This window comes from Protobothrops mucrosquamatus, unplaced genomic scaffold, assembly GCF_001527695.2.
Source record: "Protobothrops mucrosquamatus isolate PMUCROS unplaced genomic scaffold, P.Mucros_1.0 scaffold336, whole genome shotgun sequence".
Taxonomy (NCBI): domain Eukaryota; kingdom Metazoa; phylum Chordata; class Lepidosauria; order Squamata; family Viperidae; genus Protobothrops; species Protobothrops mucrosquamatus.
In genome coordinates, this window is record NW_015386674.1 from 467782 (window position 1) to 486057 (window position 18276).

General features: G+C 38.2%; 1 protein-coding gene across 1 annotated transcript; it reads left to right on the forward strand.

Moving 5' to 3' along the window:
* The first annotated feature begins 1343 nt into the window (after positions 1 to 1343).
* FBXW9 (F-box and WD repeat domain containing 9) lies at positions 1344 to 17418 on the forward strand. Its single transcript, XM_015815328.1, has 11 exons — positions 1344 to 1596; positions 2437 to 2865; positions 3469 to 3611; positions 5402 to 5530; positions 9290 to 9402; positions 10904 to 10995; positions 12253 to 12401; positions 14214 to 14327; positions 14441 to 14530; positions 15418 to 15483; positions 15672 to 17418. Exons 2-11 carry the CDS (start codon positions 2439 to 2441, stop codon positions 15744 to 15746), a joined length of 1398 nt encoding a protein of 465 aa, XP_015670814.1. The 5' UTR covers positions 1344 to 1596; positions 2437 to 2438; the 3' UTR covers positions 15747 to 17418.
* The last annotated feature ends 858 nt before the right edge of the window (positions 17419 to 18276 follow it).

Here is an 18276-nt window from a genome sequence, read left to right on the forward strand (position 1 = left end):
TGGAGCCCTTTGATAACCATTATTTTGCAGTAAGTTCAGAAGATAACTAGATTTATGCACATTCTCAGGCTTTCAGGAAAATTAGAGGTCAGGACAACTATCTTGTGCTGTGCCCTTAAAATGAGACAGCTGTAGTAACTTTCCTGTTTCTTGGACTTTTGGTATTAAATGTAATACAATATGCATCAGAACTTAAGTAGCCTCTAGTTCAGGGGTCTTCAAACTTGTGGACTTCAACTCCCAGGATTCCTCAGCCAGCGTGCCTGGCTGTGGAATTCTGGGAGTTGAAGCTCACAAGTCATAAAAGGGCCAAGTTTGAAGACCCCTGCTCTAGTTCTAGCCACTTTTCTGACAAGATTTTGTGTTTCATCATCTATATCGGGTAGTCAACTTTGGCTCTTTTATGACTCGTGGACTTCAATTCCCAGAATTCCTCAGCCAGCTTAGCTGGCTCAGGAATTCTGGGAGTTGAAGTCCACGAGTCATAAAAGAGCCAAGGTTGACTACCCCTGATCTATATTAAAGATTTGTTACTACACAAGTCAACTGCAGGAATTTACTAATTGTATTTTATCTTTCTGGACAAGGTTGTCCTGCAGTGCCTTTAAACTAGATGGTAGTCATGCGTGTGTAATGTTTAGTTATCAAAACATATTTCAGTTGTATAATTCATTTAAACAGAAGTAAAATGATTGTATATTTTGTGCATGCATGCATTTGCAGAATATAACTTTATACTACATACTTGAACATGCACATAACTTCATGCATACATTTCTTCATACATATATATTCTAAAACTCTTACAAAACAGTCCTGTCCTGCTGAATTTCTGCTTCCTCAATTGTCTTAATCCCTCGTCAAGATGTTAAAAGAGCAGTCCGTTTTGCTAGTAGACCATTTAAAACAGTGTTTCTCAACCTTGACAATTTTAAGGCATGTGGACTTCAACTCCCAGAATTCCACAGCCAGCAATGCTGGCTGTGGAATGCTGGGAGTTGAAGTCCACATGCCTTAAAATTGTCAAGGTTGAGAAACACTGATTTAAAAGAATGTTTCTAAACACTGCCATAAGCCAGATAACAAACAGGCAAGTTTCACTAAGAGCACGGTTGAGGCTGCAGGAATACAGCTGCTGCCCGTGGGAACCATTGTTTTTAATTTAAAAGAGTTGTTACCTAAACGTTCCTGTGCGCACACTCCACACTTGGAACCCACAAAATCCGAGACTCGTGAAAGCTCCTTCCTCACATAAAAGGCTGCTTTGCGTCATCAATTGGCGCCGGAAGTGGTTCCTTGGAGACGAGACGCGCGAAGGCGGCGTAGCGGGCGCGACCTGTCAAGGCAAAGCTGCCTTAAATCGATGGTGTTGGTTCTTCCCTTCCGGCGAAGCGGCGGAGGCAGGTTGCCGGGAGGATTAGGATCCAAGGGAGCGGGAAGGAGGACTCGGCGTTGGGATTAATCTCTTACTGTGTGGAGCTCGGCATCTACAGAACGGAGATCTTCCAACGGCGCTAAGGCGGGCGTGACCACTGAACGGAGGAATTGTATTCGGCAGCAGAGCTGAATTTTTCACTTGCTGCCCTTCCCGGACAGGTACATGATAAGCGTGCATGGAGGCAGCAAGCGAAAGGAAGGCAGCAAAAAGAGCAGTTCCTTTTTTAGAATCGGCTTTGGGTGGGTCTGCGCGGGGAAGAGCAAGATAGGAGATTCGGTTTTCAAATTTCTTTGCTAAAACAGTGATCACAAGTGAGAGAGAAGCAGTTGTTTTTTTGTGAGATTTGTACTCTGCCTCTGGGGTGCTCAAAGGATAAGCCATCTTTCCGGAATCTGTTCCAGGAAGCTCTTAGCCTATTTGTGGTTTTATTCGTTAGGAAAAACGACAGCCATTTCAGAATACATATATTTTCCTCCTCCTGAACTCTGCTTTTCCCATAGGATGTGTATGACTGGAACATTCCTGATGGAGCTGGGAACCATAGCATAATGATTGGATCGTGCAACAGTTTTTATTTGGGTGGAGTCAGTTCTCATTTTCAGATGAAAGCTTGGAAGTCAGAATGAGAATAACTTTTCTAATCTTACTCTTTTCTCGACCTATGAACATTATTATTATTTGAAAAGAGATAAAACCAAATAAGATTTCTACATTTATCATTCAGAAGTCCATCTTCTTGTTAATTATCTAGGAATTTTTTTGAACGTTCAATAGATAAATTTCTTTTTACATCTTGTTCCTCGAGCATCGTTTTAAAATTTTCAGGCTTAAGTGTGGCTATAATTCATGCTCTCAAAACTTCCTTTGGCTGCATAAAACTTTTGTATTATTAATTGAAATATTGTATTATTAATTGAAATATATATTTCTAATAAAATAAGGTATGTTTGGTTTTTATCATTCCTTGTCTGAATTGTTTGTTTCTTGCCTTCCTGCAGCAATGGAAACTGCCTCAGATTCTTCTGTTGAACAACCAGCCTCTGACAATGATTCTGACACAGAGAGCAGAATAGATCCAGATACCCAGGCCCTGGAGTATGTTGAGCGTGTTCTTGGAACTTCAAGTCAATCCAGGCAAGCAATCCAGTGTCTACCTCCAGAGTCTCCCTCAATAGATGGTAGAGTCCGAACATCAGACCTCAGATCACCTCTAGAATTGAAAAAATCTGTTGCTGAAGAAATTGCTTCCGGGCTGTTGTCTCTTCCTCTAGAGTTGATTTTAGAAATCTGTTCTTACCTGCAAGCCAGGTTTGTTTTGCACGTCCTTCCTTTAGTCTGCAAGACTCTGAGGGACATTGTACAAGATGAAGTCACTTGGAGAATTCGACTTTTAAAAAGAATTGGCAATTGCTATCCAGTTGTAGAAGGTAGGTGGATTTTCTTTGTAGCTGTGGTGACCTCTATTTTAGCTTTTCACAAGCAGCTTCTCAGATGATTAACTTTTGATTTTAGGGGGAGGTGGAATTGGTGTTTTAAATGTAGATGATGGGGGAAGAAAGAAGCTAAAATGAGTTTTCCTTGTCTGAAAAGAGGGTTATCATTAAGTAAAATGAATAGAAATTTCACTCAAGCTACTTTTCCAATGCTGTAATTTGTAAATATTGCTGTAAATATTCTGGGTAGAACAACAGTAAATATTTCCTAGCCTGCTTCTCTTTCATTTTTGGAGTGTTGCAGGTAAGCTTAATAATATTGCCTTTGAACTGATAGTACCAAGTCCTTTACGATTTAAAGACAATGTCTCGTTAGTTCCCAAATTGAAATATTAGAATTTATCATGTCACTTTTGCAGTGTTGCAACTCCTGCTCCATTATGTAGAACTCCAGTGTTTTAGTATCTATCTTTTTTGGGTGTTTAAATTATGTAAACCATGTTAACACATATAGGTAAAACCACTATGTAAACATAAATTGCTTAATTTTGTTTTTACACCAAACAAAGGAAATCTATCCAATGTTTTTATTTTTAGCAGGTAATGATTTTAACTGGCCAACAGCTTGCATTGAACTAGAGGAACACCTCCAACAATGGGCAGAGAGTGGCAAAAACGCAGAGTATTTTTCCCTTACTGAAGGGCACTTTGCTTCTGTTGATTCTGTACTGCTCCTTCAGGTAAAAACCTGTCTCTCTTCGCTGCTACTAATGATGTAGCTTTGTTCCGACAAATTATATCCTTCAACATACAAAGTTTAATTAAAAGGAGCATCTTAAAAAATGTTCTGCATTTTCATTTTTCTGTGAAAACTTTGAGAAATAACTAACAAAATTCATCTGGCCAAATAGAGTTTCCTCGATGTTATGCTCCATTATAATCATGACTATCTCATAGTAGAGCTGGTTGTGTATTTGTTAGCACTTTATATGATTCTTTAGACATAAATGCTGAGTAGAGGATTAACTGTGGCCACTTCCTTTTTAAAAAAAAAAATCAACCTTCCTCTGTCTATCACTTAATCTAAAAAGTATTCCTTGTTTGCTACTATTGCTTTCCCATCATTTTTATTCTTGATTAATTACTGCTAAAGTGCTGTATTTGTCAAACCATTCTGATATTGTCTTTATAATGGGCTTTTAGTTTTATGTTTATTTCTGTTTATATAGCCACCTATCTTACTTGTAGGACTCTTGGTGGCTTACAAGTAAAAACAGCAGAAAAATAAACTTGTATAAATTAAAACAATTAAAACAATAGATTACAAAAATAAAAATGCAGAAGAATATCAACCAAAGCTCATAAGCAATGCAGCCATCTTGCAGGCTCCCCACATCCGTTGACTCCAGGGATTTCCTAAAGGCCAAGATTGGACACAAATCTGACCTAAGGGGACATAAACTTCCAGACAGTAGATGATATAGCACAGTGGTGGCGAACCTATGGCACGCGTGCCAGAGGCGGCATCGGAGCCCTCTCTGTGGGCACACGTGCCGTTGCCCCAACCTTGCCTCCCCCGATGACCCCCTCCTCACCAGCAGCCCCTCTGGAGGAGAGTCGCCCCCGAGCGTGGCCCACACGGAGCAGGACAGCCAAGGACATGGCAGCCAGGCAGCGTAGACAAGACTCTGCCCTCATGCCCCATCCCGCACAGTTGATGCTGCGGGGTGCGGGCAGAGGGTGTGGCCACCATGGCGCTGCTGGGCTGCCTGGCCAATCTGTGGTGGGCCCTGGAGGCGGTGAGTGGCCCTGCGGGCAGGTGGGGTGGGGGACGGGGTAGGGGCGGGGCAGGGGGTGGAACGGGCGAGGCCAGTTTTTGGGCACTCGGTCTCTAAAAGGTTCGCCATCACTGATATAGCAGAAAGGGCTCTCCTCCTCTTGGGTCCTATTATATAGAATTCCTTCATGCACAGGATCCACATTAATTCTTTTCTGCTGGATCTGATGGAATGGGTAACTGTAAATGTAATCAGGGGAAGGTGGTCCTTCAAACAAACAAACCTAGTGCCTTATAGGATTTGTAAGTCATTGCCAGTACCTTGAATTGAACCCAGAAGCAAACTGCAAACCAATGCAGCTCAGGGGAAAGAGGTATAATGTGCATCAATCTTGGATTCATGTCACTGCCCGTACTTTATTTTATTTACTTACCAAATTTAGAAACCACCCATTTCCCTCACAGAGAGATTCTGGCCAGTGTACATATAAAATATTGCCATATTTTGCACCAGCTGTAGCTTCCGAATGCTCTTTAAGGGCAAAGCCTATGTAGAGCATGTTACAGGAATCCACCCGGAAAATGGCCAAGGTGTGAGTGACAGAGACTATACATAAGAAGTTGTGTGTGGGGTTTTTTTTAATGAAAAAAAGTTCGATGTCTGCCCACTGTCTTTGTGATACTACTACTCTGAAATATGAGGACATTGACTTGTATCATTTGATTAGCATTTATTTTTATTATCTTATCCAGGGTGGGGAGCTGTGTATTTCTGGCTCTCGAGACCGAAATGTCAATTTGTGGGATCTAAGGCAGCTGGGCAAAGCACCAGAAAAAGTTCTAGTGAAAGTGCTGGGGACAGAGCGCAGTGGAACACACAAGGTAACTGGAGATTCTGAACCAGAACAATACATTAAACATAAATATTAAGCATTATTACAGAAATTCTGTATTGTCAACCCCTAAATTTCCCTCTGATAGCCCCATTCTATTTTTTAAACCAGAAAATAACGTGCAATGAGTTTCTCTGTGTGTGATGTGTATACAGATAATCCTTGAGTTACTATTGTAATTGGGCCCTCAATTATAGTCATAAGTAATGATAGTCATATAGCAGGTCACCACATGGCCAGAACCAATTTTATGACCTGTTTTGCAGCTGTTATAAAGTGAACACTGTGGTCATTATACAAACCCATTGTTTGCTATGGGGCAATTTTGCCAGAAACCAGAAGTAAATGCTGGTTTCCTGCAAAATTTTAATTCATAATCATGTGCCTGCAGTGTTGCAAATGACTGTAAATGTGGGCCGGTTGCTGAGCGCCCAAAATATGGTTGGTCATATTGGAGAGCAGACATCAGAATTTCAGAACCAGGTCATAACTAGGTTCTCGGGGGACCAATCATAATTTCAAACAGTCGTTAAGTGACTCGTTGTAAGTCAAAGACTACCTGTATGTGTATGACATATCTCGTGATTTGGGAATTTTCTAATTAATAGCAGTACATCCCTATCTCTCTCTTTTGAACATTAAACCTTTCTCTTTTACAAACTTGCCGGGTAGCTTCTTTGTCTTTTACTGTTAAAAAAAAATTAAAATGGCCCATGCCTTTTTATGGCTAGTTACAAAGAAAGGTGTAGGTAAATACATGAGGGATATGCTATGCTGGCAGCAATATGGCCTATTGCTTCCAAGGTGGCATTTAGAAGACCTTTCAGTCCTCTCTAACCTCTGAGCAAGAAATGACCATTCCCAATGAAAAGGAAGGGAAAGCTTCATAATTTTACTATTGTGATGCCTCAGAAAGTCTACGCACCCCTGTTAAAATGCCAGGTTTTTTGAGATGTAAAAAAAATGAGATCAAGATAAATCACTTCAGAATCCTTTCCACCTTTTACATATAAGCTGTAGAATTCAATTGGGGAAAAAATTTGAAATCTTTTAGGGGGAAAATAACAGTAAAAAAAAATTATAATAACGTAGCTGCATAAAGATGCACAACCTTAAACTGATACCTTGTTGAAGCACCTTCTGACAGCATTCAGTCTTTTGGGATAGTTGCTCATCAGCATGGCACATCTTGCCTTGAGAATCTTTGCCCACTCTTCCTTGCAAAAGGGCTCCCGTTCTGTCAGATTGCAAGGGCATCTCCTGTGCCCAGCTCTCTTCAGGTCACCCCACATATTTGCAGCTGGATTCAGGTCTGGGCTCTGGCTGGGCCATTCCAAAACTTTGAACTTCTTCTGGTGAAGCCGGTATTTTGTTGATTTGGAGGTATGCTTTGAATCTTTGTTGTGTTAAAAGGGGAAACTCCTTCATCTTCAGCATTTTAGCAAAGGCCTGAAGGTTTTGTGTCAAAATTGACTGATATTTGGAACATTTCCTAATTCCCTCCACCTTGAGTAAAGCCCAAGTTCCAGTTGAGTGAAAGCAGCCCCAAAGTGTAATGCTATCACAACCCTGCTTCACTGCGAGTGTGATGTAACTTTGGGTGATGCACAGTGTTGGTTTTGCGCCAAACATACTTCTAGAAATCATGACCAAAATGTTTATCCTTGGCCTCATCACATCATAATACATTTTCCCATATGCTTTTGTGAGTGTTGATGTAGGTTTTTGCAAAACGTAGCCAGGCTTGGATGTTTTTCTTTGTAAAAAAAAGACTTCCATCTTGCCACCTACCTCATAGCCCAGACATAAGAAGAATATAGGAGATTGTTGTCACGTGTAGTATAAAACCAGAACTTGTCATACATTCCTGCAGCTCCTTTAATGTTGCTATAGACATCTTGTCAGCTTCTTGGATCTGTTTTCTTCTTGTTTTTTCATCAGTTTTGGAGGGACAACCAGTTCTTGGTAATGGTCACTATTGTACCATATTTTCTCCACTTGTTAATGACTATCTTCACTGTGCTCCACAGTATATCCAATGGGAAATTTTTTGTGTCCTTCTCCTGTCCTTCTCCTGACTGATAGCTTCCTACAGATACCTTTGATGCTTTGTAAACTCTTTGTGAACCATGGTTTTTGCTGTAAGAGGCAATGGAGTAAATATCAGAAAAATCCTATTAGAACAGCTGAACTTTATATAGGCCTGATCAGGGTCATTTTAATTAATGGCAGATGTGTATTGAATACTATTGAATATAAGTTGGAATGTGATTGGTTAATTTTGAACACAACTACATCTGTACTTACAAGAGGGTGTGAACACTTCCAAAACCATATTATTCTAGTCTTTTTTTAAAAAAAAAATTCCCCTAAAAGATTTCAGTTTGTTTTTCAATTTAATTGTACAGCTTATATATTATATTAAAGGTGAAAAGAATACTGAAGCAATTTGTCTTGGTTTGAATTTTCTTTTTTTTACATTTGAAAAACCTAACATTTTAACAGGGGTGGGTAGACTTTCTGTATCCACTGTAGATCAAAAAATTGTGGTACAAAATTGAAGCCGGGTTTCTGTTCTAAAATGATGTATATTTAATAAGCTGCTGGAACTTATTTTATGTATAACAGGAGATTTGTTGTCTTCAGAGAATGAAAGTTCACAGTTTTTCTCAGTTATAAGTTTTGCTGTGTGTAGCAATATGAGGAAAAATCAGAAAGAGATAGAAAAGAGATATTTCTGTAGTTCACCTGCAAGTTATTTGATGTAATTATTGTTATTGCAATGTGGAATCATTGGAAAGATTAGCTGAAGTTTATATGTGTGTGTGTGTGTAACATTTGTTAAGTGAGTTTTGCCCCATTTTACGATCTACTTGCCATAGCTGTTAAGTGAATCACTGTAGTTGTTAAGTTAGTAACATGATTGTTAAATGAATCTGGCTTCCCCATTGACTTTGCTTGTCAGAAGGTTACAAAAGGTGATCACATGACCTCAGGACACTGCAATTGTCATAAATATGAGTCAGTTGTCAAGAGTCTGAATTTGGATCATGATACCATGGGGATGCTGCAACAGCCGTAAGTGTGAAAAATGGTCATAAGTCACTTTTTCAGTGCCGTTGTAACTTCGAACAGTCACTAAATAAACTACTGCATCCAGTTTTGGTAACCACGATGTAAAAAAGATGTTGAGACTCTAGAAAGAGTACAGAGAAGAGCAACAAAGATGATTAGGGGACTGGAGGCTAAAACATATACGGAATGGTTGCTGGAATTGTCTAGTTTAACGAAGAGAAGGATGAGGGGGGACATGATAGCAGTGTTCCAATATCTCAGGGGCTGCCACAAAGAAGAGGGAGTCAAGCTATTCTCCAAAGCGCCTGAAGGCAGGACAAGAAGCAACGGATGGAAACTAACCAAGGAGAGAAGCAACCTAGAACTAAGGAGAAACTTCCTGACAGTTAGAACAATTAACCAGTGGAACAACCTGCCTCCAGAAGCGGTGAATGCGCCAACACTGGAAGTTTTTAAGAAGAAACTGGACAGCCATTTGTCCGAAATGGTTTAGGGTTTCCTGCCTGAGCAGGAGGTTGGACTAGATGACCTCCAAGGTCCCTTCCAACTTTATCATTATTATTATTATTATAAGGACTACCTCTTTATATACCAGCACAGTGTTATTAAAAACTAAAGCATGGTGATGTATTTTGTCTCCATTCACCCACCCCCTTTCCCCCCCACCATCTAGGGGTGGGTTTGGTCCCTGGCTTCACGTTATAACCATGTATGTTCAGGCTCCTGGGACAGCACAGTGAAGTTATGGGATATGGCCGCTGATGGAAAACAGTTTGGAGAAATCAGGTACTGTTGCTGCTTATCTTCTTACATTATATATATTTAGAAGACTAAATGGCAAAAAGAAAACTAAATTCAAAGAAACAGAATTAATAATGACCGGAAAGTAGATATTGGCTTCAGTCCTTAATCGGGGCCCCAGACAGATTTAACATCCTACGTCCTAAAAATAACATCAAATCATGAGCAAATGCCTAAAATAGTACAATTATTCAGTCTTGAGTTATAGTGAATGTTAGAGAATTTCACCTAATTTTTTCTTGTATTATTTCCCAAGGATTTATTTAAAGAGACTAGATTAATGTCCAATTAATATTGTACCACCATACTGAATCTATATATATATATATAATGTAAATATTGTACAATAAGCCTTCTCAGCTTTCCTTTTCACCTTGTATATCTTATTTCTCTAATATGCATATGTACCAGCTTGCAGGTGCTTCTAGAAAGTTTAGAATTTTTTTGCTCCCTATCTTTGGCTTCATCCCCTTGTATTTGGCTGCGAGATATTTCAGGCAAAAAAAATCTTTAACTTGGATAGGTACAAGTCTACAAAGAAAATTCCAGCTCACTTAGTAGCTCACCCTATTGCAGGGAGAGAGTTTATTCTACATAAATACATTATAGCTATAAAAACCACATTGTATAAGAACAGTGCAACCTTGTCTAGTCTTATATTTCTAGAATTTCCACACTGACATGCTGATTTTGGATTTAGAGAGCTGGAGGTTGCAACTCTAATGAAAACTAACATAGTGGACCATTGGATCCAGATTTATCACATCTTAGTGTATTGGATGTTTCATATAATAAACTAATTTCTGTGATGGCTTACTTCATTATGCAGATGGTGCAGATTGCCTCATCTGCATTAATTTATATTTGACTGGACGTATTGTGCAAATGCTAAAATCACCAAGATGGTATTCTTATCTATTAAACAAAGTTTCATATTTAATGTTATTCATATATATTTATATCGGTATTTATGAACTGCATACTCCCTTTGCTCAATTAGTCCATTAAAATTAAGATTCTCTGCAATTCAGCATGTAAATAAGTCCTCTATGGGGCCTTCTGATTTGCAGTCACAGGGAATGAAATTAGGCAGGCAGAGTTGTTAGCTGATCCTGCAGCAGGTGTCAGCGTGGTTTTTTTCTCTTGCTTTTCCACCTGTCAGTTGTAGTAGATCATAAGTGTCAAACTCGCCACGTCATGTGACGTGTCGCAACATATCGTGACTTTTTTCGCATTGCCAGAGCTGGGGTGGGCATGGCCTCCGAATGATGCAACCGGCCCACGGGCCGGCAGTTTGACACCCTTGTAGTAGATGATGACAGCCATTGCAAGCAGCAAAATGGGGACTAGCTAATTTATGTTGTAAAAAGTGTCAGTGTAGAAATAATGGAAAACCCAAGGCTGAGCAAAGATTTACTGACTTGAATGTGTGGCCATGAAATATGCTTCTTGACCCATCGCCTGATGCTTTCCTTTTGGATTCTAGTGAGAAAGCAGCTGTATTGTGCCTTTCTTATTTGCCTGACATTTTGGCCATAGGAACTTACGGCAAGAAAGTGTCAGTCTATGATCCACGAGGTTAGTACCCGTTAGTACCAGTTGCTTACTTTCAAACAATCATTGTCACCGTAGTTAAGGCATACGGGTCGCACGATTGCATTTCAGCTACTTGGTAACTGGCTGGCATTTGTGACTGATTGCAGCATCCTCTGGTCATGTGATTAAGTTTTGGGTTTTTTTGCCATTTTTCAGCAAATATGCCCATTGGATAAGCTGGAATCAGACTTACAACCATGTGTTTCACTTAATGACTCTGTGGTTTGCTTGATGATTGCAGTGACTTGCTCAACAACCATTGCAAAAACAATCATAAAATTGTGTCTGGTGACATAGTGACTCGACTTACGACCTCAATAACTTATACTCAAACTTCTGAACTCTACTGCAGTCATAAGTCATAGATTACCTATATGTCATGGTCTTCTTTTCTTTATGGGCCAAGAGCAATCAGAAAAGAAAAGATTATTTCATCTATCTAGACATTAGATGTTTTCTGTGCCAGATCTAGGCATATTGTGGATGCTCCCACGTAGAAGACTTGCCCATTCACAAAATGTCCATGAACCAATCACAAAACACTCAATTATCAGAAAGCAAACTATTGAGGTTATTCCCGTCATTCTCTCTAGCCACCGAAGATGCTTTCTACTTCTTTAGCTTACACTTACCTTCTTCTAGAAAAGACGGTCCATTTCTGGATGTGGTTGCAGTCATCTACCATTTTTATTTTCCCTGTGGCCAATGCAAAGCCTGGAAGTACAATATTGTTGAAAATAACTGTGTTTTGCACCATTACTTTCCCATTTATTCATGTTTAAATTAATATAATTTTGTTAAAAAAATTAAATTAGGCAGGAATTAACTGGTATCAAGAGGCATATTGGTAGCTTTGAGTACGTTGCTTCCCACAGCTACAATTAATTTCTGAAGACTGCCATCTCAAGCAGGAAGCTTTATGCAAGAAAATTCCCCATTATGATTATTTGGGTATAAATTGCTATGGTGGGTAATGCATGCTATTTTTCTGTGTGTAATAGACCCCCCCCCCAAACAAATTCATTAGGAGTGGTAAAACAGGGAGGAGCTGGCAAGAGAACTCCTAAAGGAAGCTCTGCCTTCTCTCCTGCTTGCAGTTATCCTGATAATGAAATGGCAAACCTCAATGTGGAGGAAGAATTGTATGTGATTGTAGTTGAGCAAGCCACCAATTTTATAAGATTTATCTTGTGCAGGTGACTGGGCTCTTGTGATGCATCTCTTGGCCCTCTCTCACAGCTGCTTATGCCCCAGTGATGAGCCGCAGGCTTCACTCCAATGCAGTCCTATCCCTTGTAGCTGATGAACACTTCATTATCTCTGGCAGTGAGGATCGAACGCTGGTATGTTTTGACAGGCGGACCAATAGTGTGCTTCAAAGGCTTCAGGTGAGCTACTCAGCTTCGGTCTCTTTTTCATGATAAAACTAGCCAACAATTATATAGGGGCGGGGGACCAAGAAAAATTTAAAACTATTCCATACAATTTTACTATTCTTCCCTAAATTGTAAATTGAACAGATCTGATAGAAGTTAGATAGCCATTAGAGCAGGGGTGTCAAACTGCTGGCCCACAAGCCGGATACTGTATGTCATGCCAAAACCGTGCCCACCCCATTGCCGGCAATGGGAAAAAAGTTGGGATACGTCGCGACACGTCACGTGATGTTGCGAATTTGACACCCATGCATTAGAGTATAGGAATATAATACAGGAAGTTAGATAAGAATAAGCTAGTGTAAAGGGATAGAACTAGATTATATTAGTAAGATAATAAATAATGCAAAGCTAATAGTACAACAAAGTAGAAGATGAAAATAAACAGGAGGTGGAGTGGACTTCCAGTAAGCACCATGGTAAAGTTAGAGATATCCTAGCTGAAGGGGGAATAGCATTTACGGTGATTGAATGTTGGCTGCAGACAAACAAATTCTCTCTGGAAAAAGAAAAAAATGTATGATTGCCATTCATACTCTGGACTGTCAGGTTTTATGCTTGGCTTGTGAGTCAAATGGCTAGGAGTTCAGTGATATCATCTAACTCACAGTTATAACACAGCCTGTTATGTACAAAACGCTCTACTGAGCCTTATTTCTTAATCATCTTTGGAATTATTTTTAACTGCTTGGAAATATTCAGACGGTTCAGAACAGCAAGTTTTTATGGTATTCACTGAGTGAGTCTCCTTTTCCTTGAGGAAAGAAGTTTTAAATGTGATTTTAAGGATGTGGAAAAATACTCATTTTTTTGAATAAGCAAAAAGGTGTTGATTTTAGAAAATTAAAAAACAATCAGAGATATTTGGAATAAAAATTCAAAACTAATTATAAAAATCCTTTTTGCTTGGGTTGATTGGGAAAAAAATGGTATAATGGGATTTTGAAGATTGGACACTAGAGGGAACTAAAAGAAAATAAGTATTACAGCTAAAGGAGACGTATACTTAAATTTGACCTGTTAACAAAAAAAATGGAGCAAAATACTTTAACTATATATTTTGAAGGACATTTTGAACAATAGACTCCGAAAATAATTTTAAGAATGTTTGATACCATAGATAATGTATTAATGATGTCACAGAAGAAGAACAAGCTGTACAGATAAGACTGAAACTGATTTGATTGTGGATTTAAATATGACAAGTTACAAGAACAAAATGGAACAAGATAATACAGTGGACATAAAAATGAATCTGGTTAATGTCTTAATATTTAAAGGGGACAAACAAGTATTGAATCAGAAGAGATATTTGGATAATATTTTCTTACTGGATGTACAAAAGAGATCTGTTAAAAGTCTTGAAGGAAGACTAGGACATTATTTGAAGGGAACCAAAAACTAAGATTGTTAAAGTATGGGAAAGGAATCTGGAGCTGGTTTAATTGATCAAGGTTAAAGTAGGTAGTTATTTCTTAATGGACTTTTGCTGATAAAAAATAAATTATGAGGCTGATGAAATATAAGGGTGAAAAATAAGAAATAGGACAGAATTATATGTAAGATATATTTTTCTAATAACAATAAGGAAGAAGAAAATAGTGGAATTTAATATTTACCTCAGACAAAATGTATATGAAACCTTATTTTTGTACATAGGTTTTATAATAAGCCTGCTGACCATGGGAATTATGATATTTCATGCTTATGTCTGGTATTATGTAGAACTGAACCTATGGCAATAATATTTATCTTTTCCCCCAGCTGGACACATACTTATTTTCCATGTCGTACCAGGGTTCTCAACTATGGGCTGGAGACAATCGTGGAATGTTGTATGTCTTTGAGAACAATGGAGGGCGTTTCAAGCACATTCGGGTATGGTACTGATGATAGATCATGGAGGGACAGAGAAATGTGATTCTTCTCTAATTTCTACACATAAAACAATTCTCTTTCATTTGATGTCTCACTGCTTTTTCTTTTGTCAGTATTTTGATGTCGGTCATCGCTCTCAGATCACTGGAGTCCAACACTCATTGGGTGCACTGTATACAACTTCCACTGACAAGACGTTCCGTGTAAGAGTTGTGGTGGTATCTAAGTACTTTACTAGGAATGAAGTGTTAATTTAGCAATAGCACTTAGATTTATATACTGCTTCATAGTAATTTACAGAAGTCTCTGAGCAGTTTACAATGTCAGCCTATTGCCCCCAACAATCTGGGTCCTCATTTTACTGACCTCAGAAGGATGAAAGACTGAGTCAACCTTGAGCCACTCAGAATCGAACTGCTGCACAAGAATTTGCATGAATTATATTTTAAAATATGTATTTTCTTACAAAATATGCATTTCCAAACATTTAGTTCTTAACATGCTTTATGTATTTGGGCGGGTGTTCTCTTTGGATTAAAAAATCAAATCAAATCTAAAGAATAACTGAATTATTTTTGGCCTGGAAAAATAGTTCTGGTAGAGTTGTGACTGAGGAGCAAAACAAAACAGAACAAAAAAATTATCACATTACTGTAGATTTGATCAGTGGAAGCAAAATTAATTCTGTCCACTATCATTTTAAAATATTTGATTGAAAACTAAAGCACATAAAGTTGCCACATAAAGTTTTAGCTATAAACTAAAACTTTGGATTATTTCAACAGCTTTAGAGTACTATTAAGCTTCAGATAAAGATGATGAAATATGATATAAGACCATTTCATATTTTTTTAACATATTGCTTCCATATCATTATGTTACAGATAAGCTCCTTCACTGCATTCTATCTGGCTTTATTAGATTCATAGACCATTGTTTTGGAGAGTTGCCTATACTAAATAATTGCATTGGCACAAATGTTTTGGGACTCTAGACTTTACATATAGCAAAGTAAAATAAAGGGTTTTTTTTCAATTTGTTATATTCTCATATACTTTTTAGACTTAAACCTCTTGGATTTTTCTTTCAGATACATATTCCTACAGATCCACCAAAGGTCATCTGCTCACAGACCCATAGCTCTGTGCTAAATGGGGTAAGGACAACAGGATGGAGATGCTGGTGTACATTATTTAGGAAAGGGGTGCTGCAGCTATAAAAGAGAGGGATCTATTCACTATTGTCATCACTGTTTGGAGTCAAATGGAATTTTATTGTGGGCTTAATGCAGCCAGCTCTACTTATCATCAATTTCTTGTTTTGGGTTTTGTTTTTTTTTTGCAGATCACTGTTGAAGGAAATATGGCAGTAGCTGCCTCAGGTGGTTTGTCCTTGGAGGTTTGGAAACTCAGTGTTTGATGACAAGTCACGGTGATCCATGCTCAGAAGTTCAGGATCATCAAGTACAGTGTATTGGACAATTATTTCCTCATAGGTTCCAGGGTCCTGATGTCTGCTGAATTGTTGTTGTTGTTTTTAATATGTTCTTTGGGGTTGAATAGTCAAATGTTGAAGCCTCAGCTTTGCTTCTCCCAGTAGGGATAACACAGAGGTTTGTATGGAGGCCATCTGATTCACAGTTGAACCTTAACCTTAACCTAACCCTTTCTTGCTGGCCATTTCTCTCATTTCACCTTGTATGGCTGAAACAAGGTGAAAGGCGTGTACTCTTTCCATCATCTAGCTAGCCCCTTCGAGGTCTGCCCCACTCAACATATAGGAGCAGTGTCTTCTCTTTGGCTTGATGGCTAAGAACTCATTGGCTTACCAGGTAAATAAGCATAGGACTAAGCATGAAAGGGTAAATTATGGGCAGAGGAGAGAGTGATGGTTAGAGGGACTACCCAGCTAACTTGGCCTGATGAATGTTTACATTTAATTCAAAATATTCAGCCATAATGGCAGATCAAGAGTTATGTTGCCTTTTTCTCCCTTGTGGTAAGCAAAGTATGTCTTAAAGCATGTTTTTTTTTAAGGGATTTGGTTTAGAATTAAGAAATGGAACCCACTAAGTAAGATTATATAGCAAATTTTGACTGTACAACCATTTTTTCAATTTTGTCATTATTAAATTATAACAAAAACAAGTTTTGAACAAGATGAACTGTTTCTTCAATGACATATGGCAAGCTTCACATATTGTGCTCAGCCATATGGTTTGGTTGGTTTTGTTTTAATATTATGTATGAACCATATCACAGTATTTTATAAAGCATGGTTTGTAGTCCCGCATTATTGAATTTGCTTTGAGGCTTATTCAGTAAATCATGATTACTAAAGTAAACCATGGGTTAGCATAATGTGAAAATCCAGAATATAGATGGGCGCAACACAAAATGACAATTGTTGTATTTTCATTTATGTTATATTTATTTGTCAGTCCTTTGTCATTTTATAATCAAGAATCTAAGGACTGATTAAATTTGAGTGCATTTGGATATATGTACATAAACTTGCTTTTGAATTATCCAACAAAGGCAAATTGATAAGTTAAAATCCTTCCCTCTTATTCTTGTTATCTCTGAGAATTAGAAATGTTACTAACTCTGAGCTGGACAGTATCATTCTTTTCCTTCTATGTAATAGGGTTATTATAAATACTCTAGAATGAATAGCAGGAATAATTGGAGTAACAAATATAAAATACAAAACAATAATATATAATTCCATAATAAAACATTTTGACTTCTTATGAGCATCTTAGACACATCAGTTTCTACTTTTTTCATCAAAATTCAGTAATTTCAGTACTTAATTTCCAGTTTGTTGATTTTTTGAAGCAGGAGTTGATATTAGAATGTATAGTCAGAAAACAATTCAAAAGGCTTATTCCTTCAGTAATATATGATCTGTATTATTTATAAGGCTGAAGCTGGAGTTATTATTGAGTGAGCAGATTGAAAAGCACACTATATGGATCTCACCTTCCACAAGAACCACCTGGAATTGGTGTGGTAATAATAAATATCCCCCTCTCCTCATATACACAATATCAGTTTGGAGTCAGGCAACACAAAAAATGAACCAAATAATAAAAATAAGAAAGAGACCAGACTTCGCTCTAGAAAGCAACCCACAGACTCCTTTAATAGTTTATGACATTTAACCAATTATTGACTTCTGAGTGAGGAATGGTAAATTATCACATCTCCATGTGTAGACAATGACTGTAGCAAAGACTAAAAGACTGACAAGTAGGCCTGTCCCAAGAAACGTCTCTGGATAAGGAGAAGATGGAAAGTCACCCACTTTTGCTCCAAACTGTAGCTTCTTGTGAGGATACTGCGGGACAGTGGTTTCCTACCAGTTTGAGAACTGGGAGAGAAAGGGAATCATCATACTCTCAGTTGCAGTAAAGACTTTTAAAGGGCACTAAGTTCACTAATCTTACTTCTATTCACTTTTGGAAATCACCCATTTAATTATATTAAGAATATTCGAGATCTTCAAAACAAGTTTGAAAAGCCACTTGGTGAGTTTACCTTTGTTCTTGAACAAAAGAAAAATTAACTGTAAGCTTAAGAAATAGAAACAAATGGCAAAATCTAAATAAGAATTTAAGAAAGATGTAAATGCTAAAATCACGTCTGATTTACTTTGACCATACCACGCATGCAAATTCACTGGAGAAGTTGATGCTAGGAATGGTTAGTGCAGTGGTGGCGAACCTATGGCACGGGTGCCAGAGGCGGCACTCAGAGCCCTCTCTGTGGGCACGCGTGCTGTCGCCCCAGTCCTAGGCCTTCAGCTGGGTTTTATAAAACCTTTTTGCTTTAGGCCTCCGTCGCCGTGTGCAAAAAAAAAAAAAAAAGGTTCAATCAGTCAATTTCAACTTCTCGCGGAAAAAAAAAGATCTTGCAAAGTTGGAATTGATTGATTGAACTTTTTA

Coding starts and splice junctions, on each gene's coding strand:
- FBXW9 (XM_015815328.1), top strand. CDS start 2,439: ATGGAAACTGCCTCAGATTCTTCTGTTGAACAACCAGCCTCTGACAAT. Junction 3,612..5,401: donor ATTCTGTACTGCTCCTTCAG/GTAAAAACCTGT, acceptor TATCTTATCCAG/GGTGGGGAGCTGTGTATTTC. Junction 15,484..15,671: donor ATAGCTCTGTGCTAAATGGG/GTAAGGACAACA, acceptor TTTTTTTTGCAG/ATCACTGTTGAAGGAAATAT.